At 38.1% G+C, this 24,138-nt stretch overlaps 1 protein-coding gene and 1 non-coding gene across 3 annotated transcripts in view; one reads left to right on the plus strand and one right to left on the minus strand.

The window, feature by feature from the left end:
* Positions 1-24,138, plus strand: part of LOC107086719 (agrin-like) — a 163,207-nt gene that overhangs the window by 90,240 nt on the left and 48,829 nt on the right. The window contains exon 3 of one of the 2 annotated variants that reach the window (XM_015377843.1): positions 11,295-11,315. The exons of the other annotated variant lie outside the window; for it this stretch is intronic. Coding sequence (XP_015233329.1) covers positions 11,295-11,315 — 21 coding nt within the window. The remainder of the gene's footprint in view (positions 1-11,294; positions 11,316-24,138) is intronic. 2 annotated transcript variants of the gene reach the window in all.
* trnas-aga lies at positions 19,857-19,936 on the minus strand. The gene has a single exon. It is a non-coding gene; the product is annotated as a tRNA-Ser (tRNA).

A 24,138-nucleotide genomic window follows, 5' to 3' on the forward strand; every position in this document is an offset into this window, starting at 1 on the left:
CACAGTATAAATAGGTAGGTCTTAGGTAGCTCATTATGCTCGTGGGTGGTCATATGGTTTTTTACCTTTTCTCAGTTTTCAGTCTCAGTCTCAGTCAGTCAATCTAAAAACAGGTGCAGGAATCAGAGTGAGAGCAGTAGAACAATCCTTTGTAGCCTGTAACCTGTTTGTCTGAACGGAGAATAAAACAAGCTAAGAACTGGATTTTGACCCCTTTTGATCTTTTTGGACTGCGTAAGCCAGAATCCACGATGCATCAGGAGGCTACTTGAGTTGAATTCACCTTTGCTTTTATCACCTTTGTCTTACGTTTTGTGAATTTTGTAAAAATAGTCACTACAGTTGTTATTAAATGTTTTTAGGTTAGTCCTCTTGTGTTCAGTGTTTGTGTAGAAGTTCCCCTGATCTCTTTAAATCCAAAACATTGATTTGTTAGTGGACAAAAAATACAATTCATGCAAATATCTGTCAGTATCAAGTTGCCGAATATGGAAAATCAAATTGACTACTTTTCACTTCAGAAATGCACCAACATTAATATCTTCATCTGTATTTAGTCGAGTAGAAATCAGATAAATGTTGTTTTTTTATTTTGAAATTGCGATATGTGATGGATCTTGTATACTTGATATTCTTTCTCAGAGATTTCAGTCTCACACTCTTTTTTTCTGAGTGTTTTCTTTGCATGATTATTCATAGTTGTATGTTTAATGAGCATATTTCTTTCTTAAGAGTTAAAACAAACATGACTGTAACCTGGGGCTGCACTGTGTGGCAAAATGTCAGAATTAGCGTCACCTTTTGAAGCTTTATAGAGTTGCCCAAAACAACGCCTTGTTTTGGCTTAGAAAATCTGCAAAATAAGCTGGAAGAACGGGTCTGCCCCTTAGGAATGGGAAATTGTTTTGGTTCTTTGTTAGCCTGCAATACCCGGTACTGGTCTAGGCCTCAGGCTGCTCAATGGGGCAGTGGGTAGCACTGCTGCCTTGCATGTTTGCACGTTCTCCCTGAGCATGAGTGGGTTCTCTCTGGGTACTCCTGCTTCCTCCTACAGTCCAAAAACATGGATGTTAGGTTAATTGGCTTCTCTAAATTCTCCTTAGGTGTGTGTGTGAATGGTTGTTTGTCCTGTGTGTCTCTGTGTTGCCCTGTGATGAAATGGCAACCTGTCCAGGGTGAACCCCGCCTGTAGACAGCTGGAGATAGGCACCAGCACCCCTCATGACCCCACTTGGGATTAAGTGTGTCAGAAAATGGATGGATGGATGGTCTATGCCTCTGAAATTGGGGTCATTAGGGGGAATTGTTGCCCTGGTTGACCAGATGAAATGTTTTGGTCCCCTGCATGTATCGGGTATTCCAGACTAACAAAGAAACCGAAAGAACAAACAACTACCCCAAGCCTCAAACTCGACCCTAATTCTGACAATATGAATTGGAAAAGCTTCCTGTGTGGAAAGCAAAACGTCTTTAAACTTGGAAACAAAGTCCAGTGGATTGTTTTTTAACTTTTCTCTGTCAAAGTTAACTCCTGGTGTGCTTCATGGGCTTAGCAGGGTCCTGGCCTGAGGCTGCAGTCACCTTAATGTTTATCAGTTTGAGAAAAGAGGCAGCCATCCTTAGCTAGAGTTAGAATGTCAGGAATGTGCCATCTGTCCTTCAGCCTCTCTATACTGTCATCAGCTGCTGGCCTACGAAGTTGTCTTCATGGCGAGTATCACAAAAGGAGTGGGAGCACCTGGATCAGAACAAAGCTGACGCTCCCCTTCCTGATGACTTGTGAAAAGAGATTATCCACCAAGGAGTCTAGATGGTCAAATGTTTTCCAACATCCAGAGGAATATTTGTTTGTTGGATCATTTTATCTTAGTGAACTGTATGTGAAGGTCATCTAGCAACTCCTCATGTTTGATCCTAACAGCCTCTGTTCAAGCATCCGTCTCTCCTCCTCGCAGGAATGACTTTATCATCTGTCCTAGCTGTCAGTCATGATGCCTGCCTGAAGGATTTCCATTGTCGCCTCCCTACACCAAATTAATCAAGGCAGGCACACACTGGAGCCGCAGATTTGCTTGGCGTGAAATTACACTATTGTGAGAAAACTCTGGCTGACTGAAAGGAGGCCTTCTTTGCATTTCTATTTACTGCTATATATAATCACGCCATAGTGCATGTGCAGATCGCTCATTATGAAACCTAAGTGGTTCCCGCTTTGAGATTGGAAAGAAAACTTTAGCAGTTTATTATGGGCTAACTTTAACAGGGAAACATACCAATAGCTTTCTTCACACAGTCTTTGCTAAAGAGTTTATAAGCTTTTTCACATCCGGTCAAATCGTAGCTGAAAACTTTAATGGATTTTACTGTTTTGTTTTAAAAAAAAAGCATAGTTGTGAATCGGGGGGAACAGTTTTCAAAATTTTTTAAGGATTCAAGGTGTCATGTTGGGGTTGTGATTCTAGCCCAAATGCAGAACACACTCTGAGACTGGGGAAAAGTTCAAAGGTTTATTGAAACACACAGATTTACACACAGAACTGATTCTGGGGAAGATCTGGTCCAGGACTGGTCACGACTGATTTTCACTGCAGAGGGGGACAGAATGGTTAGCAGAAGTCCTGGTAATCTTGCTGGTTGATTGAGCGCAGGTGTGTACCTGTTCAGAGGTTTGAGCAGAGGGGGAAACCTGGAGGGTCCAGAGGCTGACGGCAGGCTGAGGGCTGACAGGTTTGATTCTCCAGGGTCCTTCCGTGATCAGACAGACTGGTTTCAGACAGAGGAACTCTTCCAGAGTTTCTGATCTCCAGGGTTCCTCAATAATCAGACAGCTTGGTTTTAGACAGAGAAACTCTTCCAGAGTTTCAGTTTTCAGACAGGTTCTTCCTGGAAGCAGAGAGGACAAAAACAGGTTAGGTTCAGATTCAGGTTATCAGGGAGTCGAGATTCAGGCAGGCAGATTGGCTCAGGCTTGCTAACCATAACTGGCAAAACAGTCTGGCACTGGAGTGTTGTCCACAGCCCACTTAAGTACTGGTCTCCTGATGAGTAGATGAGGAGCAGCTGGTGAAGTCAGCTCCAGCTTCAGGAGATCCAGTACGCCCTCTGGTGGAGGAAGATAGACAGCACCCCAGATCCCAACAGGAGTACAAACCACCAGGAAGGGATCCTCGGCGCCCTCTGGTGGGCAAGCCTCTGGATCCCAACACAAGGTGTATTTTGTGTTGGACCTCCCTGTGTCGGTTATTAGTAGATCCAGGTTTTGCTGCTAATGCAGTAGCAAATCTCCCAAAGTTCTGTTTATACTTTGCCAAAAAAAAGAAAGAAGATTTTTAGAGCTTAGAAAGTCATTAGCTAGTTTTTATTTTGATTTAAACCGTTCCCTTCTAGTCTGACTAGGTTAATTGTCCCTTTGGAAGATAAAGTTTCGCCCCCAGTTCTCGGTCCTCTGCAGCCCTTTAACAGGAATACTTGCACCACAGCTCAACTGTATTTAGCATCCCAGTTCCTGTCATGGAAAATCATCCCCTCACCATGATACTACCACTACCTTGCATGACTGTTTGGTTGGAATATGATCAGGAGAAGACCTAGTTTTCTGCTAACCCTGGGTGTTTTGCTTGTATACAAAATAGATCTAATAGATTTCATCATCTGACCACAGCTCCTTTAATTAATGTTTTCTTTATGTGTTCCTGACACTCTTTTATATAGTGCTTGATTGATTGTCTATGGTTTGATTGATCCTCCCACCTGAGCTGTTAAGACTCAGCCGCTCCTGGTCTTGTAAGTTTCGATGGTTTAGTTTTCCCTTTGTGCCCGAGTCGTCCTGCTCTCAGATGAGGGATTGAACACCGCTCAACTAGACGTTCAAAGATTTCACATTTGTTGAAATCTTCATGTTAAAGGGCTCTGAATATAATTGCCATCACAACTTTAATTTTTCAAAAAGCATTAAATAATCTACATTAAGGCGCTCCATCACATTACATCAGTTATATAAATGCAAAAAGAAATGGGGTTTGAATACTTTGGAAATGCTCTGGTTATAAGAACTCCAAATGCTCCATTGTGGAGGCAGGCTTAAGATGCTAAAACTCTCAGTCTGACATCATCAACTCGGTCCTCGTTTCCCATCATCTTAGGCAAACCCAGCAAAGAGAAAATAAGCAGTGCAAGTCCTGCTTATTTTTCTAGTCAGCAGTTGTTTGGCAAAGTCCGCTGCGTAAATTAGGGCTTCGTGAAGGATGTGTTGCAGGAGGTAAACAAGCACCAAAGGAGCCCTTCCCTTCCCTTATTCCTTCCCCTCCGGCCCATTTCTCAGCCTCTATTTATTCAACTTGTTGAGAAAAAGAGAGGACAGTGAAAGGGTTGTATACACCTCACAGCTGGAAACTGATGGAGCGTTTTTACAACCCACAGTGTCCTGTCTGTGAGAAAATGCTTAAGTCAGTCCAAGTCCTTCAGAATTCCCCTCAGTTCTGTCTTTTACTGGGTCCTGATTTAGAAGGACCATGCACTTTCCTGTGCTGGCTGGATCTCTGATACCTCTATTCCCAGAAGACTTATTTCAGCGTAGAGTCTGTGTAGCTTGATCAAGAATAAGATGTTAACTTTTTAAAGATTTAATCTCTTTTAATCAACAGTTTATGGTCAGACATCTTTTAGATTGTGTTTAGGAAGATGGATTTGGAAGTAAAAGAGCTGCCAGAAAAAAATAAATAAGTGAATTAAAGCCACAAGCAGTGTGAAGCCGGAGGGAGGTACTTGATAGGGCACAAAAGATGCAGGAGGGATGACAAATTTTTCCTTCTGTCTGTGAATTGCTTCCTTTTCTACGGATGGAGAGTTGGTTGAATGGAATGTTATTGCTGAAAAGAGGGGGGGGGATCTTCTTAGATTTTTTTTTTTTTTGTCCTCCGCATCCAAATGAATGGCAAAAATTGCCCATTTTCCCATTTATAATAAAAACAGAAACTGATTGTCGTTTTAGAGAATGCTCTTTTTTATTTTAAAAATGTAAAAACCAAGCAGAACACTATGGATTCTAATGGATGAACTGAGGCTTTACCTTATGCCTCTGTATAACATCTTTTTTTATTCAGTTTTGATAACCTACAGTTAGGAAACGTCTGGAACAAAGTTTATCTCGGTGAATGAAGTGTCAGTGATTTGCAACCTCTGCCCCTGTAATGTCTGTGTGGGCGGCAGCAGGCAAAAAGCCATTCAATGCTCTCAGTAAGCACCACTGAGGCCCCGCATATCAGCACTTTCCATAGACACTGGCTTGTTCTTAAAAAGTTATACAAATAACTTAGCTGTGTCCATTGGGATCCTTGTTCGTAAATTCTAAAATGTCCTGGACCACTGCAGCACGTCGTAATAAGTAAATCCTAGAATCATCAATGTTGCTTTCTAGGGGGAATATTGGCCTAGTGGTCAGAGCAGTGCGATTGTGCTCTGAGAAGGTTGCAAGTAACCCGGTTGGATCCCTACAGCCTCCACTCTGGGTTCCTGAACAAAAACCCGTAACCTCACACTGCTCCCCGGGCGCCCCACAATGGCAGCCCACTACTCCCCAAGGGGATGGGTTAAATGCAGAGAGTTTATTTCTCCAATGTGAGATCAATACATTTATATTTCAACCTGTTTGGAATAAAGCAGTCGTGACATTAAAGGGATCCCTGATTAGATCTAATGGTAGATTTTATTTGAGAAATGTTTATCTTTAATACAATACAATAGAAATACTATAAGATGTAGTGTTGCGCTGATGCCATTTTTCGGCCAAGATACCGATACCCGATACCTTGCTGTGCAGTATTGGCCGATACCATCTGTTTGAAATTGATGTGTATATATATAAGAAGAACTGCATACTACTTGGATGTAAAATAATTGCCATCATGGCTTTGTCAAGCTGCTGCCTACCTTTGTGAAGCAGGAAAAAGACTAAAACAAAGTGAATCCAGCAAAACTTTTTATTGCCTACCTGGAATGGGTGACAATAGTTGAATAAACTTCTGGCTCTCAAAATGGTATCAGTGCTCTATTTGTTGGTACTCGCTGATACCAATACCACCATTTTAGTGCGGGATCCGGGCGGATACTGGTATCGGTATTGGTGCAACACTAATAAGACGTTTATTATAATAAATTTGAGTAAGATATTGTCACTGCAATGCATTCCAGATGAATGCTGTATTCACTATAGGTCCTATAGTGCTAGTTCCATCCAGGCCAAACAGCAATAAGTACGGTTAAACCTTTTATGTTTAACCGTACTTATGATTAACCTTTGTTTATATTTCAAGTTTTTTTTTTCAGTATTGATTGAGAGAAATGTAAATATTCAAGATGTACTGAGGTGCAATGCTTGGTAAATATATTTTTTTTAGATCGTAAAATTTAAATTCAAAGCGCTCTTATGCATGTTTATTCATGTGTGCTAATTTTGGTACCAGGCATTAAAATCGCTTCCAGTTGTGTTTTTCTATGTATGCATGGTTGTAAGGAAGTCCTGTGACCGGACACGTCCCTCTACCTTCCCCCTCGTCTTTCTCTGACATGAATCGCTTAAGACCAACACAATCCAAACTAAATGAATTCCCCCTCTCGCTCGGCCTTAATCACATTAACCTAAGTGATATGGGAACGCCAGACCAGACACACACTCCCTCCTTCTCTCTCTGTCATTCAGCCCGTATAAAGGGCCACTCCTCCAGAGCGTTTAGTTTGTCTTAAGCTTCATCTTCAGATAATAGACCCTGTGCTCCCCCAAAGACCCCAGTGTGGAATAATGAGGATCAAGAGAAAGCGGCAAAAGAGATATGCAAGAGGGCGGAACAGAACTGGGAGTGCTGACACCGAGGTAGTACCCGCCCCAGGACAAAACCCATCAAAACAGCTGTTTTGTCAGGTTGAGAAGTTATTGTGCAGGACAAACAGGAAGATTCTTTAGGTTTGCTGACTGTTATTTGGGTGGTTGAACAACATTTGATGCAGCCGCCTCCTGGTTAAACAGCGGCTCGGATGGTGGTCGTTTGACACGCTGAAAATACACGGGAATTGATGAATGGGAGACGACCTGGACTGTTGAGTGGGGATTTTACATGACACTTAAAACATGTCTGAGACTTGTTTCTATAGATAATTACAGACATCATCTCATAAACTTAGCACATTTCCATGTTTAAGGGAACATATATATGTAAAAAACACACTTCCTGAACTTTACAGTGTATACTTAGATGTATGAAGTCATGTTTTCACACTGGGAAAAATCTAAATCTAGATAAGTCACTTTTTCTTAAAATAGGTGCATTTGTTCTTGGATTGAGGAGTTAAAACAAGACAGTATACACCTAAAATAAGAAAACACATTTGCATTATCTTATTTTAAGTGCATATTATCTAATGAACTTATTATTAGAGTAAAAATACTCATTCCTTTGGCAAACTATCTTATTTGCCTACTCAAATTAAGGGTAAATATGCTTAATTTAAGAATGTTTTTGTTATTTCTAGAACTTTTTTCAGTGCACTCACTTTGCAAAAAGAAAACCTAAATGTTCACCAAAAGTTGGAAAGGACAAAAAAAAAGACAGATTTCTTCGAAAGATGATCACAATTAAGAAAAAAGAAATCTTTATTTAACCCCCAACTGAATGGGGAAATGATAAAAAGCTAATACTAATACAGAATTAGCATTTAAAGAAAACAATTAGTGATTTCCTCTCCAATAAGAAGGGTTTAAATCAAATATTATGGAGCTTTCTCAAATTTAGACACAATCTCAGCTAGGACTGAAACAATTAATCATGATTAATCGATTATTTAAATAATCTTCAACTAATTTAGTAATCGCTTAATCTGTAGCTGGAGTTTAGAGACTGTAAAATATGTCTTTAACTGACAGAGCAACCCACTTAGAGCAGTAATTATATTATATTATAGTAATTATGTTTTTCAACGTTTTCATCTGTCAATATGCTCAATCCAGAACTCCTCAAGTGCAAAAGTTTTAGTTTGATCTTGTTTAATTTCGTATAAAATCCTCTTGAAGGAACCTTTGTCTATTCGATTAGTAATCGATTAATCAAAAAAAATAATCGACAGATTAATCGATTTGCAAAATAATTGTAAGTTGCAGCCCTAATCTCAGTTAATATAAAAAGTAATCTTCCAATCATAATTTTGTATATTATGGGACAAAAGTTTGTTTTTATTTACCACATTTTTTAGGTCTATTTTTACCAGCCTGATCCTTAGGACCTTTTTCAGGACCATTTTGGTGGCGTGAAGGAGGTCAAATGGGTATTAAAAGCAACATATTGTGATTGAAAAAAAGAAGTCAAGAATAGATGAGATCAAAGTCAGTGACATTTATCAGTCTGAAAAGTGTTATAAAGCAACATTTAGGTTTCGCCTCCAGAAAAGCACATCTTCATCCAACATTATCTACAAATAAAGAAAATGCTAAATGTTAAAGAACCTTCCTGGGAGTGGCTGCTCTATCAAAACGACTCCAAAAGGGCACTGATGATTCATCCAGGAGGTCAAAGAACAACACAGCACATCTAAAGCACTGCAGGCCTCATTCACCTCAAGGTTAGTGTTTATGATTTAACAATAATGAGACTAAGCTTAGCCGGCATCAATAGAACAAATAATCTGCCATTTAGAGTAAGAAACATCTCATCTTGATTATCTCCAAGACTTGAGCCCATGCAAAGGTGTAATGTTTTAGCAGAGGGGCGTGACCCTTAAAAAAACGTGATGCAAAATTCAAATATCAAAGTTTTCGTCCTAACTTGATATTTATTTAAAAAATGTAAATAATTCAGGAAAATGTTTCTTCAATTCAGATAGTTTATTAAACCTTAATAAAATTGTTTAAACAAAACTGAAACATTTGGAAAATATTAGTAAAAATGTATAATAATTAAGTTTATTAAAATGAAACTACACTACACAAGATAACGCCTTGTAGCACCAAAGTGATGTTATAAAATTAGATTCAAAAACAGATTTAGAATTACTTTCTGGGCAAAATATAATGAAACAATTAGCTAAATTTTCCCACAGGTCGGAGCTTATCCCTGTTTTAAAGGATGTGAAAGTTGTTTTATTAGCAGCAAGTTATACACAAAACTGAGCATGTTGGCAGTTCTTCAAATTAATGTCCATTTATGTATTTTCTATGCTGTGGGATATTTAGTTTTATTTTATTTTTCCCTAAACTCTCTTTAGACATCTTATTTAAGAGTAAAAATGCTCAAGTCATTGGCAGATCATCTTATTTACCAAATCAAATTAAGAATAAATACATTTAATTTAAAACATTTTTGATTATTTCTAGATTGTTTTTGCAGTGAGTTTCCTAATTTATTCCTTAGGTTTTATTTCAGTTTATTTATTTCAGTCATATGTTGTTGTTTATTTTATTTTCCAAAATGTGAAGATAATATGGAGACATTTAATAATTAAATCATTAGTAGGGGCTAGAAATGAAACCGCAGCAGCTGGATTTTAGCCCATAAGTTATCGTTAATAACTTTTTCACATTTTGCTGCACTATCCCTAATAGAGTTGCAAATTGAGTGCGTTCTACTTTATCTTAAAATAAACCATTAAAAAAACACAGGACAGGGGTGGTTGTAGTATAGGCATAATTACAAAGTTCTAGCTCTGTTTGTAAAGAAAATGTAGCTGGATTTCCACTTTGATTAACTAAACCGATCTCAGCTGATCAGGCCGACCTGTGCCACAAAGTTAAGCTCTGGTTCCTTTGTTGTTTAAGAACCACCTCAGTTTCCTGAATATACAGGTGAAGCAAGTTCTTTTCAGAGATTGTAATAATTACTTTTACCTGTTATTCATATCCACAGTGTTCCTCTTCAAACACACAGTTCTTATCCACCGGATTCATATCAGTGAAATTACAGCTCATATAACACAATCCAATTTAACTCCACAGCAGCCTTCAGCCTCTAAACGACCCAAACAAAAGCTGTTTTAAATAAGCGCAATAAAACCAGATATTAACCTTCACAGAAACAGGATTTACTGCATGACTCCTGATGTAGCCTTACTGTTTGAAAGGAAAAGAAAAAAGGGGAGAATTTAGCTTCCTACATCAACAGTCAACATTATGATCATGTTTTTTTCTACTTTTTTTTAGAGAACAAGTGGCTGGTATGAGTGTAAATTAAAACAAACATTATCTCCTAGATAAGGCTGATTCTTATTCTAAAAATAAACAGATGACACTTTTTTTAATAATTTATTTTTCCAGCTATATTATTTCAAAATATCCTTCTTATAGATTTTATGTTTTTACATTTTATTTTTATGAACGCAATTTCACCCCCGTTTTTTTTTCATTTTATTTTATTTTTTTACAGATGTTTTTATTTCAAACCTTTTTTTACGTTTCTGTTTTTTGATTGAGTTTTGCTTTCAGTTTTATTTTTTAAATTGCGTTTTTGAGATTACAGTCTCTTCCCCTCGGGGCCGGGCTTTCCTCTGGAGGGAGGAGCAAAAACACGTTTCTATTGGTCTGCATGGACGTTTGCAACGTTTGTTTTATGCTCGAAGTGAAGAGAATGTGATCTGTAATAAACAATTTGAATAGAATTCAATTTATAAAATTTCAACAACAAAGCAGAAAATAAAAAAGTCATAAAAAAAAAAGAAATTATGAAAAATAAATGTGAAAAAATTATAAATCTTAGAAAAGAACAAAGTTACTCCCACAAGTTTCACTTCTGGATTGCATTTTATTTATTTTAATTTGTGTGTGTGTTTGTTTTTTTGTTTTTTTCCCCCCGATTTTCCATTTACACAACATATCCTTTGCTTGGAACAATAATGGAACAACATTTACTCCATATATCAGCAGAATATCTGCTAAATTTGTCTTAATTTAGAAATGTACAACTTTCAGCTTCTGTTCAAAATCCTTTTAACTACAGAAAACATCAGCCTTCCTACGTTTGTAGAAAACAGTTTCCTTTCTGAAGGTTAACTCTCAGCTCTTCAACAATAATAAACAAGTGAGAGTGGAAGCAGCTAACAGGGTCCTCTTCCCACGGTAAACACTGATACGATGCATTCACTGACCTGAAAAGACTAAAACTGGAATCTCTTTTTGTAGCTGAATCTGTTCATCTCATCAAACATGCATTAACTCATCACATCTTTCTGTTTAGTCCTCCATTATGAAGTTTCTTGTGCACTTTAATCTTCTCTAACAAGTTTCTTTTCTCTCTCTTCCCTCTCTTTGCTTACTGAAGCTCACAAATACATTATTGCAGGTAAGTAGTTGCTTTAATCTGACACTTTCTCACTGCCTTTACACTCAGTTGGTATTTGCCACCTGTTTAAAAGGCTCATCTGATGGTGAATGGGAGACAGTTTTTCATTCTGCAGGCCTAATTTAAATGACAGTCGCTACAAGCAGCCTGGAGATGAGTGCCACCCGCAGGCAGAAATGGGGGCAGCAAAATGCCCTGGACTGTAGTTTACCTGCAGGGTTGGGTGTTTAGCGCCTCCATCCTTTGGAGAAGCTTGTCGTGATGTAGGAGAGGGGTGATTTTAAAACCCTGTTAGTAGTGATGGGTGCAGAAACACCGATGTATCAGTGCATGCATGGAGCCCATAGAGCAAAACACAGTATTGGTGCGTGTATCATTTCAAGAGTCATCCAGGAGTTGTTTCTAACTGACTGAGACACTACACTGTGTTTGAGAAAATATCTGCCAACATGATGCATCTGCTAAAAATTTTTTTCCTCTTTTTATCATTAAAATGATCAAGAATTGTGGGGCAGCCTAAAAGGAATAGGAACGTTTCAGCCGCTGCGTTTTTATTTTAATTTTCTCGTTATCTCATCCTGTATCTCTCAGTTATCACTCCAATTATCTCAGTTTAAGTTAATTTAAAATTGACTCTTAGTTTATTAACTGTTTTACTGTACTTATTCTTCTAAAATTATGAGTTAAAAACATAGTCCACAAGCATCCTCATTCACATTTTCCCCTAAATTATCACGTTATGATCAATGCATGCATTATTTATTGGCTGCATCTAGAAAAATCAAAGATATTTTCGATTTAAACATAGATATGAAATAATAAAATATAACCTACAATAACTTAAATCATATCATTGTACTAGGTCATCAAATCAATCTACCTGAAGTGTCTTTGGTAACGCTTTCTTTTACAGTACATCAATAACCGTGTCATAACATGATAATAGCGCAGCAAGTCACCCTACATTACTTGGTAACAAGAACAACTTTATTTGGCAGTTAAAAAATTAAGGTATATAGTTTCAATATAATATATTAATATAGTAATATAGTTTCAAAGTAATTACCTGCATGTATGTATGGTACTAATTGACAATAGACACATTTGGTGCGTAATTGCCATTAGGTTACAACACAACGGTTTCTATCATTTACCACCACCTGCCACCGGATTACAAAGTAAACTGTAACTTAAGATCAGTTAAATAAAGTGTTATAAAACTGAACTCAAGTTACATATAAATAAGAGTTTAGTTAAGAATATCGGCTTGCCGTCTTCTAGGTTTGGTTTTCTGTCGCAAAGTAATAAACAGCATTTTACCAGATAATAAAACATTAATTTATTGCTGTTGGTGAAATAAATGAGTTACCTGGTAATAACTGTTTGAAATATGAGATGTCTGACTTTACCTTATCTGTCTAAAATGTGAAGCACAGCATTTACTAACATTTTCCATTAGTTTTTCTTGTTGCCTAGTAATACAGTGTAACTTGCTATGTTATTACCATGTTATTACATGGTTATTAATATACTGTAAAATAAAGCATTACTGTGTCTTTAAAGGTCCAGCAGGTGTCAGTATTCTGTGAGACAGTATCAACGCAGGTTCAATTAAAGTTTGGCAATGTGTCAAAATGCTTCAAGATGCCTCATTAAACGATCACTAATTGTCAGGCTTCTGGGGAAGGAAGATTGGTGCTGATGTTTGGTCCTGGTTACCTGATGATGAATTTATATGGTTTTTATTTTTTAGCTGTGCATGAATACATCCTCACAAGAACATGAATCTTTTTCTATTGATGTGGTGGAAACTTGTGTTTATAGACTGAATTAAATTGGAGTAACCCCCTAATGTTATATTGGTGAATTATTGTGGTTTATCACCAGGGTAGTTTAACATGTAAAGCTTCTACAAATAGGCATGTTTAATTAGCAGAGAAAAATGTTTTCCATTAGTCACCCGTTAACAAGCTCAAGCATGTGTGGCATCAAGCCCCAAATGATGCACTTGATTTTTACGAGAGCACATTGGAAGAATGGGGGCAGGGGTCAAGTCAAAGGTCATGCATGGTAGGGCGAGGTATTTCTCTGGAGCACGCAGCAGTCTGTGACCTGCATAGCGAAGGGATCCTCAGGGATCTCATTAAGAGCTGTTTGAAGTAATTCAGGAAAGACGCTGCAAGCAAGCACCTGCAGAAAGAAGCAGAGAGGAGGATGAAACTTGGATTGATCCAAACAGATTCAGGATTAAATAACGATACTGTTTCATCAGTGGAGTTTAGGTGTAATGATTGATCTGTTAACAGAGAATGGCACAGTATTATTGCACCCAGCTATATGCTTTAGAGGTAATAAAACTGTCAAATTGACACGTTTTTATTACCTGAGTTCTCTGTATCTGGTTTTGTGTGAGTTATTTTTCTATAATCTAAAAGTCTAACAGTTTACTTCATTATCAACACATTTTTCTACAGATCATTAGGAATCTACTTTTTACATCCAAACCTTAAATGTCTGCTTTCAATCATTTGTGTTTTTAAATTGTTTATGTAAAGTTGATCTCAGCAGTTTGAAATTTCAGAATCATTTTAAAACAGTTTTACACCCTTGGATCTGAGGAGTATTTGAAAACCCTAATCGATTAGAAGGGAAAATGTAAAAATGTTCTAGTTTCATGAATGTTCACACCTTTCCAACAATATTTTTTGTGATTCGCTTGTTAATAAAATCTCAATAATCCATCTTTTTTGATGAGAATCAGTCACTAATTACATCCATTAATACATGTGGTAACCAACTCCTTCACATCTATGGCATTACACTGCAAAAAGCATGTAAAAATGAGCAAAAATGTATTAAATTAAGTGTATTTACCATTAATTTGAGCAGGTAAATAAGTTGATTTGCTAATGAAATTAGGATTTTAATTCTTAAACTAAGATAATTAGATAATATGCACCTGAAATAGACAATATAATAGTTTAAAATATCTTGTTCCATTGGCAAAGTGTCTCACTTATCTTCTTAATTCACAAAAAATTCACTTATTTTAGGGAAAAAACTTATTGAGATTTAAATGTTTTGCAGTGTAGGAGGAGATGTCTGCTAACCTCACAGATTTTCTATTAGTTTTATTTCTACTTTCTGCCTGGGGTCATTCTGTGATACTCAGCATCTTCAGGATATGGATGTCCTCACTGTGATGCTGAAAAATAGAGTACATTTTTAGCTTTCTAACAAAGAGTGAAAGATTTATATCAACATAAAACCCAGTTTTAGCTGAACTAATCCCTCATTATAATGCTGTCGCCTCTGTGTTTGACTTTCAACAAATTGCTCTTTTTCTGATGCACAGTATTTTTTTTGCCTGTGTTTTTTTGTTTTATTGAACATTTGAGCACCTCAAGTAAAATTTCATCCCATGTAATAACACATTCAGTTCTTTGCAGATTATCCTACTGATATAATATGGACGTGCATTGTACACAGGAGAGCCTCCATTTGCATTTTTCTACTTATATCCAAATCCTCTTTTTTGCCCTTAAATAATTGTGAATTTTTTTCAGTTTTCCACTTCATTTGGCCAAAAAAGAGGCATACAGGATGACTGAATATGCTGTTTATTTCTTGCACTGTGTCCCATTTGACTATTTGGTGGACCTGTAAGGTATTTCCTTCTTCAGACTGGATTATTTTCTTGTTCTTGCATGACCACACATGAACAGGACCCTCTGCTCCTACCTGCATGGGGTTTGTCAGTGAACAGCTCCATTATTTCACACAGACATATTCCTCAAGCTGTGTTCTTCCATAAAAGCAGGTATTTCTTCTCTCTTGAAAAGCAAAACCATTAACAATGGTAATAGCAGAGATTGAACCTTTTGTGGGCTTGGCCATAAATCTAGCAGATACCGTTTTCTTTCCCTGGTCAAAGACAGAGCTGCTGTTCCTCTTTTCTTCGCTTCGGTGAGTCTTTTTCTTTCCTGAGCCACAACTCCTTTATCAGCCCATTTAATGTGACTTTCCAACACAGAAGGATGTAATTATCTGCTGTGTGCTTTAGGAGATCAATCTGGAATCAGGGTTGAGGGAGATGCTCAGTTTGGGCTCGCTGCTCATGACTTTACTGTGAAACTTCAAAGTAGCCACTGGATGTTGGTAAAGACACGCCTCCTATTGATAACAAACATCTGGAAAGCTGACATATGCACTCATTTGTACCGTTATTTCTTAATATTTCCCTCAAAGGTCCAAATCACTTGAATTTAAAGTGGTTTTAACCAGTAGTTCTTTGGGCCTCTGATGTTCTGTTCAAGTTTAGATGAAGAATGACTCCCACCCGTTATTTCTTCAATGGCTAATTCTGCTTGGCATGTTTTTGTCTTTATTTCTTCTAAAAAAAACAAAAAAAAAAAACAAAAAAAAAAACAGAATAATTCATGTTATCCTCTAGAAGCTTAGACAAATATGTTCAGAAGTATTAATGTATAAATTTGGCTTGCGAAGCTGCTTTCAGGTTGTGATGTAGGAGGACAATTTTTCCTCTTTTCCTGTAGTAAGAACTCTTTCACCATGTAGTGGAAACATAACCAGCATTGCTTTTATATTTAAGGGTTTTTCATGCATTCATCATTAAAGTCGACTTTGACTAGGCCACTCTGAAGTTATGTTAGTTTCAAACCAATTAGAATTGGCTTTTCTGGTGTGCTTTGACCTTTCAACAGTGGTGGAAAGTAACAAAGTACATTTACTTGATTACGTACTTTTTATCTTTTCTTTAAATATTGTACTTTCTTCTCCAATAAATGTCAAAGAAGCTACTAGTTACTTGTTCCTTTTGGCTCAGCTTAGCTTTGTAATCCACTGTTCCTGTTTTTCTCTCTAGAAATGCATTTCAACATGCAAGAAATCAGCCCTCTGGACTTTGATTTGGACACCAGTGTTTTAATGATTAGCATGAAATTCCACTAATGTGAAAAACTCAGGACAGATATTATTATTAGTTTACACATTTCTCTAAGCCTTTAGATGATGCCATGTGACCAAGTTGTTGTGTAGGACGATTTTTTTATACTTCTATTCCCACCTCTATTCCATAGTGAAAGTGTGAGGAGAATCAACACTTTTTATTTCATTTTTTGTTTTGGTTTGTTTTTAAATTAAAAAAAAATAATAATCAAAATAGCAGTCCTTATTTTTTGTGCATTTTTAATGCTTCTACTAGATGGGGTAGAATCTATAGCAGGAGGTTCTAAGCATCAATACATCATGTTGATTCTGAAGGTTATTAGGTTCTTTAAAAATACTCTGAAAATTGTACAGAAATGTGCTGATATTAGAACATTTAGAATATATAAGTACTTTTAAATACTTGTACTTTTGAATACTGGAGTATTTTCAAAAGGCAATACACCAATACTTTAACTTGCGTATATGTTTGACCAAGCAATTTTTACTAAGATTTGACTACGACGAGTATCAATACTTTTACTCAAGTACTATTATTGAGTACTTTGGTCCATCACTGCCTTTTAATAGGGTCAAAGACTAACTTTAAAAAAGCCATGAAACTACGGTCTATGTTAGACCAAAGATGTTGGGTTTTGTATGATAAATGTAACCGAATATTTAAGAAGCCTATTAGCTTTTTTATATGTTGCCAGTGTCTCTTTGGCTCCACAGCAGAGTAGAAGAGTTACAGTCTGTGTATGGGTCTCTTGCTTCATCATACTGCCAACAATCACCAAAAAAGTCTCCCTCCTGGCCTTGATGGAGCCCCCCTTTCCCTGCCTGGACTTTATTCGGTCATATTTGGTGTTTGATCCAGCTGCTTCAGAGGCCTGCATTGTTCTAATGGAGCACAGAACCAGCAGCCAAAAATGTTATCAAGGCCTTTTTATCAGCGGCAGCTCCCTCTCACTCCCTCTCCTGTCTGCTTTGCTTTGCTGTCTTTCCATGTGGCCAGAATGTGTCTGCCATCATCCTTTCAAGAGCCCAGCCTGAAATCTGTGGCGTCCACAGCCATCTGTCAGAAATCACCTCCCTTTACTCCAAGGCCACCCTGACCCTCTGCGGCAGACTTTCTCCTGATAAGTTCATAATGAGCCGAAATCCTCTGAACATGAAGAATTTGAAGGACGATGCAGAACAATTGTATTTTTGATGAATTTCTCAAATGCCAGAAACATTTAGCATAAGCGATAGTTAAGGAGGACACTTTGTTTCATTATTGCTGCAAGAAAATGAAATGTTTTATATTTAAATTGGGGAAAAGATGAAATTCACAAATAAAACCTTGAAAAATGTTTTTTTAAACTAATCATTTTTCTTTAAAATTGTTTTCTTTTCAAAAACAATTTTATTTTTCATATTTTATTATTTCTTCTTTTTTTTATTGTCAACAATTTTCCCACAAAATCTAAAATCGGTTTAAAGAAATCTGAAAAAGTATTTTTGTAAAACAAAATAAGAAAACACAATTTGAAACAATAATATATAAACAGTACATTTGAAAAACAAAATTGAGATACAATTTGATAAAACAGGAAAAAGTACACTTAAAGCTATAGGGGACGATCTTTTATTTCCGGGTGGATCATCTAAATAAGTGGTCCTCCTAACTGTCAATCATTCTGGTGATATGTTTACATAAGGCCGTCCCACATGTTCATCCCGTTAGCTTTATTTTTCTGCGCATGCGCACTTTGGGGCGTATATGTGTGGTGAGCTACGGTTTCAGACAGTCATTGAAGTTCACCTTTCTGACCGCGGTTCTTTGAAAATGGCCGACAGTCGTAAAAGAAAAAGTGTCTAAATGAAAAGGCTGTCGCTATCCGATAGCGGCGACTAATAGCAAAGATGGCACAGGCACCACACAGTGGAGGAGGAGTAACATGACCAACGGAGCAAAAAAGTTGTGATCATCTGTCCGAACAATAAGTTAGCTGAGTTTGCTATAAAGTCCACTATATATTCCCCGCTCTATATAGTGATGGAGGGATGTAGGGGTTAGGGCGGACGTTCGGGCACAGTCAGCTTGTATGATCTATGAGAACAGCAACTTTTTAAACAGAGCGTTTATGAGGAAAAATGGGCTCATGTATGCTCTTGCACGTTTTTAATTTTAAAGTGGATAGGGTGGGTCTTTTTAAAACAATCGCGAAAATCCTCTACAATACCTTTAAAAAAACTTCAAAGTTTCATTTCTGGATAGTTTTTTTCCTCAAATTTCCACTTACAAAATTCGTTCTTTGTATGCAAGAATAAAGAAACATTTCCTCCATAATCATTGCATATGGAGGATATATTAGTTTTCCTTCTTCCTACACTTCTACAGGACTCCTGAATCTTTTTACCGTATGCCATTTATTTTTCTACAGTTGTAAACAAACACTTGAGTCTCAGTAGTCTGGTGGTTTGGCATTAGACGATCATGTCTTGGATGGATAGTTGCAGAGACCGCAGTCGGCTTTATTTGTTATGTCAAACTTCTGTTATCGTTTAAAATACCGAGACTGTTTGGAGAACTTTTGGAATCAAAACACTCGCAAACCCTCGACAGGAATCAGCAGCATGCTCACTGATTGGTCCAATTTCTCCCAATTCTTTGCAGTCTGGTAAACCTCTCTGTATGTTCTTTTCCATCCTCATTAAACCAGGCATTTCTTAAACATCCTTATGGTTTCTGCAGCCTACAGTTTATGTGATCTCGTCAGATATGCAGTCTGTCTTTCCTACAGTGTTTATCTTACTTCTTGCCGTTTATTTCTGTCAGTAAATATAAACCTTATTAATTAGATCTACTGTCTAAGGCTTGTGTGGGTTTCCATGTCGCACCCTGCTAGCTGGCATACGTCAGCGGTTATGTCCTAAAGGGAGCGCCGCTGTTTATTTCCACAGGTTAGTGAGAGCTTAAGAGTGTATACTTCCAGCTGCATCTGCTGAGGAAAAGGAGCAGATGCTCTCAGTGGTGTATGGTGTCATGGAGGCAGGTCGGCCTGTAAGCCGCCACGCTTCCAACACAGTGATGCCTTTAGGCAGAATCACAGCGTGCAAAAGGAGCGGTAAATGTTTAAAAAAGCGCTTTCTTTGCAGGATAGAGTGTAGAGATGGTTCCAGGCTGCTGGAGTTCAACTGGTCGGCTCTGGCTGCTGATCAGCAGGTCAAATACTGAACAATCTGAAGCAGCTCATGCTATCCTTAGACACATCCAGTGACAACATGTGCTTTGATGCAAGAAATAAAATGAGTCAGAAAAAGAAAACCAGCATATTTAAAATCGGTAATAAAAAAAAATGCATTTATCTTTAAAAACATGTATTGTCCCTAAATATGGAAATTTCTTCTCTGCATCTGGACCGATCCCATTGGGGAGCAGTGGGCTGCCATTGTGTGGCACCTGAGGAGCAATCAGGGGTTAAGAGTTTTGCTAAGGAACTCAGAATGGAGGCTGTGGGGATTGAAACAGGTACTTGCAACCTTCTCAGAGCACAAGCGCACTGCTCTAACCACTAGGTCAACACTCCCCTAAAAATACATTTGCGTTGTCGGCAGGATTCGAACCTGCGCGGGGAGACCCCAATGGATTTCTAGTCCATCGCCTTAACCACTCGGCCAAAAATGGGGCAAAAGGGCCTGCCAGGCCGGGGGAAAGAAGGAAGAGAGAGGGGAAAGAGGGCGGGGAAAGAGAGAAAAGAAAAGGAAAAAAAAAGGAGGAAAATGTACACTATATCAATTTCTATCTAAGTTTTTTTCCTTGTCAACATTTTTTACTGTCATTTCTGCACTTATTTCAGGCTTTATCATCGCATTAATTTTTATGTTTCTGGTGGGATTTGAACCTGTGCTTGGGCAATACCACTTGCATCTTAGGGCATTCCAGAACAACTTGGCTATGTGAGAATGTGTAGATCTAAATCTTCCGCTCTGTTTCCAACAATGTTATTGATGAACTTCAGTGTATTTATGCTTCTTTGTGTCAAATACTTCCTGTCTGCTCTCCGGATTGACAGAGATTTACTCTGACTTATGAGCTATGCTTATTGCTCCCCAGAGGCATGCTAACTGAGGTTTGGCAGCTCAGCCGTTATCTCCCAGTCAAAGCTGTATTCTTGTTTTTCTTTTGCTTATCAGGAGCAGATCTTTCTTTCTCTTGCACAAACAGAAACACTGCTGCCTTCCATCTCACTTCATTGAAGTCATCCAAGCCTCCCTGCAGGCCCAATCACTTTCCTCGTTGCTCGCCCTCAGCAGGAACAGTTTGAACTCAGCTCTGCTCCTGGATTCCTGACACACATGCTAACCTCTTCTGGGCTGTATGGATGTTATTTCTTACTCCTGCACTGTTACTTATTGCATCTGAAAATGTATCCTTTTTCCTCGCTGTAAATGCTGGAGTGGAGCAACCCGTCTGCAAGGCGATCACTGCTCAGGAGCAGATAGAAGTTACGTTTTTTTATTCCAGATGCACTGATTAGTCTTTTAGAGTTGTTTTTGAGGTCAGACCTGCTGATACAGATTTTTTTGATTTATTTATTCCAATTTCTTTTAAGCAACCATACAAGCAAGATTTACTATGAGATATTAAGACATTTTAGTAGCACTCAAAAGGCGTACGTGGAAGTTCAAGAACTTGTAAGAACCTACCCCCAATAACAATATTCATGTCACATAACATACAGTATAAGGTATAAAGTGCTGTTAAATGAATACTGAGTGTCTTATTTTGAAAGCAGTTGTACAGAAAAAAGAAGATTTCTAATAATACTTATTGAAAATGTTGCAAATTAATACGTTTGAATGTTTGGGTCACTTTTATATTTCTTAAAGATAACATATTTCTACATGCTTTTACATTTTCTTAGCGTGGTTCTCCTTTTTATTTCCGTATCTAACCCATGCCGCAACACAAATTCTCCTCTCAAATTATAATTCTCTTCTCTACTGTTAAACATTTTTTGTATATTGCCATTTTAGGACAAAAAAGATTGTTTAAATGTGTAGCTGGTTCTAACTCCCTTTTATTTCATCAAATGCCTTTAATTGTTTAGCTTACTATAGTTAACCTAAGAAAATACATTAAGTACATCCTGTTGATTGATCAGTTTATGCAATAGCATTTTAGATTTTAGATTTGATGCATTTAATATGAAATTATTTCCTTTTTTCATTTAAATGGGAAATTAGGTCCAAGTTTGTAGCTTAGAATAAAACTAGGTTTAATTTTCGTCAAACTCTTTTACTTTATCAGTTTGCTAACTCCAGCTACAATGCTGTCAATGTACATAATATTGATTCCAGTCCTAAAACAAGGTGGTGATCAAGTGCTGTAATCACACTGTATTGATTAAGCTATTGTTTGTTCTCACCGTCGATTTTTCTTGCTCTTATTTTATGTTGACCACAAATACTCAGAGATATTAGTCCTGACAGTTTCCTGTCAATATCCGCTTGTTTATCTTCATATTTAATTTAATTATGGCTCCATTAAAGCTTTAAATGCAGGAGATGAGTAGAATTTATTTGGTTGAAGTCTGATTGTGTGACTAAAGAGAAAAGGTGGAGGGTTTGCTTCTGCTGCCATCTAGAGGCAGCTGGCTGCACAGCACCAAACCTGCTGCTTCTAAGTGTTCATGTGATGCAGCAGCCAGAGAGCAGGGGAGACAGATGGAAGGAAATAATGTGAGATTATTTTCTTTGTGAGGAATGACAGCCCAGGTCGCACGTTATTTGCTCTTTTATTCAAAGTTGGTTTATTGATGTTGTTTTAGATGGGTGATTACAAATATTTATGATAACAGATAAAAGCTGAGGCGAGGTGCTTAAGAGGGCAGGTAAAAGGATAAAAGAAAAAAGAGGACATATTAGACACTTGAAAGAAATTCATTTTTGCAATGTCAGTTAATTGTTATTCAAGATAATCTCCTGTAGAAATCTGTTATTTTTTCAGGTTGATGGATAAAAGTAGGATTTTGTGTTTTATTTTTGCCCAAATAAGTGCTCAGTTTTTCTGTTTTTACCACTTTCTAACCAGCAACGTCGAGTAGATCCACTAGGGGGCAGAAATGCTCCAACGCTGACTTCAGGAGAGGCTACTTTCTGCAGCTTTTCACCCAGTCGCTCATCAGGTCAGGAGAGGTTAGACCTGAACTCAGCCCTTCGGCTGTCTTCCTCCTCCTCCTCCTCCTCCTCGTCTCTGGGCGCTCCACACCATCGGCAAACTCAGAACATCGTCGTTCAAACATAGACTGCGAACAGAAAACAGCAGCTGAGGGAAAATAGGCCGTCAGTGAGGCGTTTTAGTCTAATGAGGTTTATTTATTTATTTATTTCTTAGGATGCATCTGCTGTTTGGAAGAAGAAGAAGAACAAAACACAGTTGTGAGTGACAGGACTGAGGAACGAGGAGGGGAGGGGGGTAAACCATGGGAAGGAAAAGTCATATTCTAATATGAGCACATCATCAACAGCCTGATCGTTAAAAGGAAGGAGGAGACCGAGAGGGGGGGGTTCATTTCTAATTTATCAGATGAGCTCCTTTCTTGCCTTTCTTTGACTTGTTCTGTCTGAGCATCTAAGGCAAGGTCCAACTGGGGATGGGGGGGGGTTTGGTTGCTAGGAGAGATGCGTTCGTCTCGGCCCACTCATAAAGGGGGGGAGGTTAGGATATCTAGGTTATGTTAATATAATCTCTTTCACCCATGATCGCACTTACTGTAAGAAGGAGGGGGGCAGCGGTGAATAGATACGGGTCAGCATGTCTGCACGTGCCCAAAGGGGGGGGTCCCATCTGGTTTGTGTGATTTTGTACCCCCCCACTGCAGCCCGCCCCATCCATTTACAGATTAAGACACCAGCGCCGAGTTCCTGACCCACAACAACTATCTGGACACACCCCCACTCCTCCCATAACAAGACCCCCCCCTTTCCTCTATAAGACAGGAGGCCACATGGGGGGGAGATGAGGTGATGTTTCCATTAGCAGCCCGATGAGACAACACTGGAGGAGAGAGGGGAGGGGGGGGTTAAAAGCGTTGGTGTTATCTGTGGAGTTATTTGGGACAGGAGGGGGGGGGGGTCCTTTATGCTTCAGACTCAGATCGTCATCATTGTAGTTAGGAAAATGTCATTCAGATATCAGCTGCTATCTTTAAGCCCACATTTCTTCTTCTTACGGTTTTATTGCAGCTGTGTGAAGGCCGGATGATTTTCACCTTCAAAGTCTTCAGCCGTTTGTGACATTTTACCCCAAAAAACCTCAACGTGTCTCATGTGCAAACTGTCAATTTAAAAACTGTTTTCTAAACCTCTAAATAAAACCCTATAGGTCTGATTAGTAAATAACGACAACACATCTTTGGAGGCTTTAGAGGTTTGTTAAACAGCATTAGTTGGATTATAATTCATCATCACATGATTTTGGAGCATCTCAGGGCTCCGTTCAATCTAGTACCTGAAAATAGAGAGATTATAAGCCAACTAAAAACTCCATCAGGGTGGCAGCCAGGGCCCCTATGGTTGCTCTGGAGGAGCATCAGAGACCTCTAGCTCAGGTGGGAAGCTCTATTGACAGGGACGTGCTGCACAAAGCTCTCCTTTATGAAACATTAGCAGAAACAATTAAATTACTGCAACCGCTTTTGCCATTTACTTAACTATATTTAGTTACTTTAACACAATAGTTTTATATCCTACCCTGCTAACATGAATTGTGTTAAAGTAAATAAACATGATTAGGCAAATGCCAAAAAGGGTTGCATTATTTTTTTTTTGGTGCAAGGATGTCCTGTTTGCCACAAAGCAATGAGCATTGAGGACATATAGA

This window comes from Cyprinodon variegatus, unplaced genomic scaffold (assembly GCF_000732505.1).
Source record: "Cyprinodon variegatus isolate N-32 unplaced genomic scaffold, C_variegatus-1.0 Scaffold159, whole genome shotgun sequence".
Taxonomy (NCBI): Eukaryota; Metazoa; Chordata; class Actinopteri; order Cyprinodontiformes; family Cyprinodontidae; genus Cyprinodon; species Cyprinodon variegatus.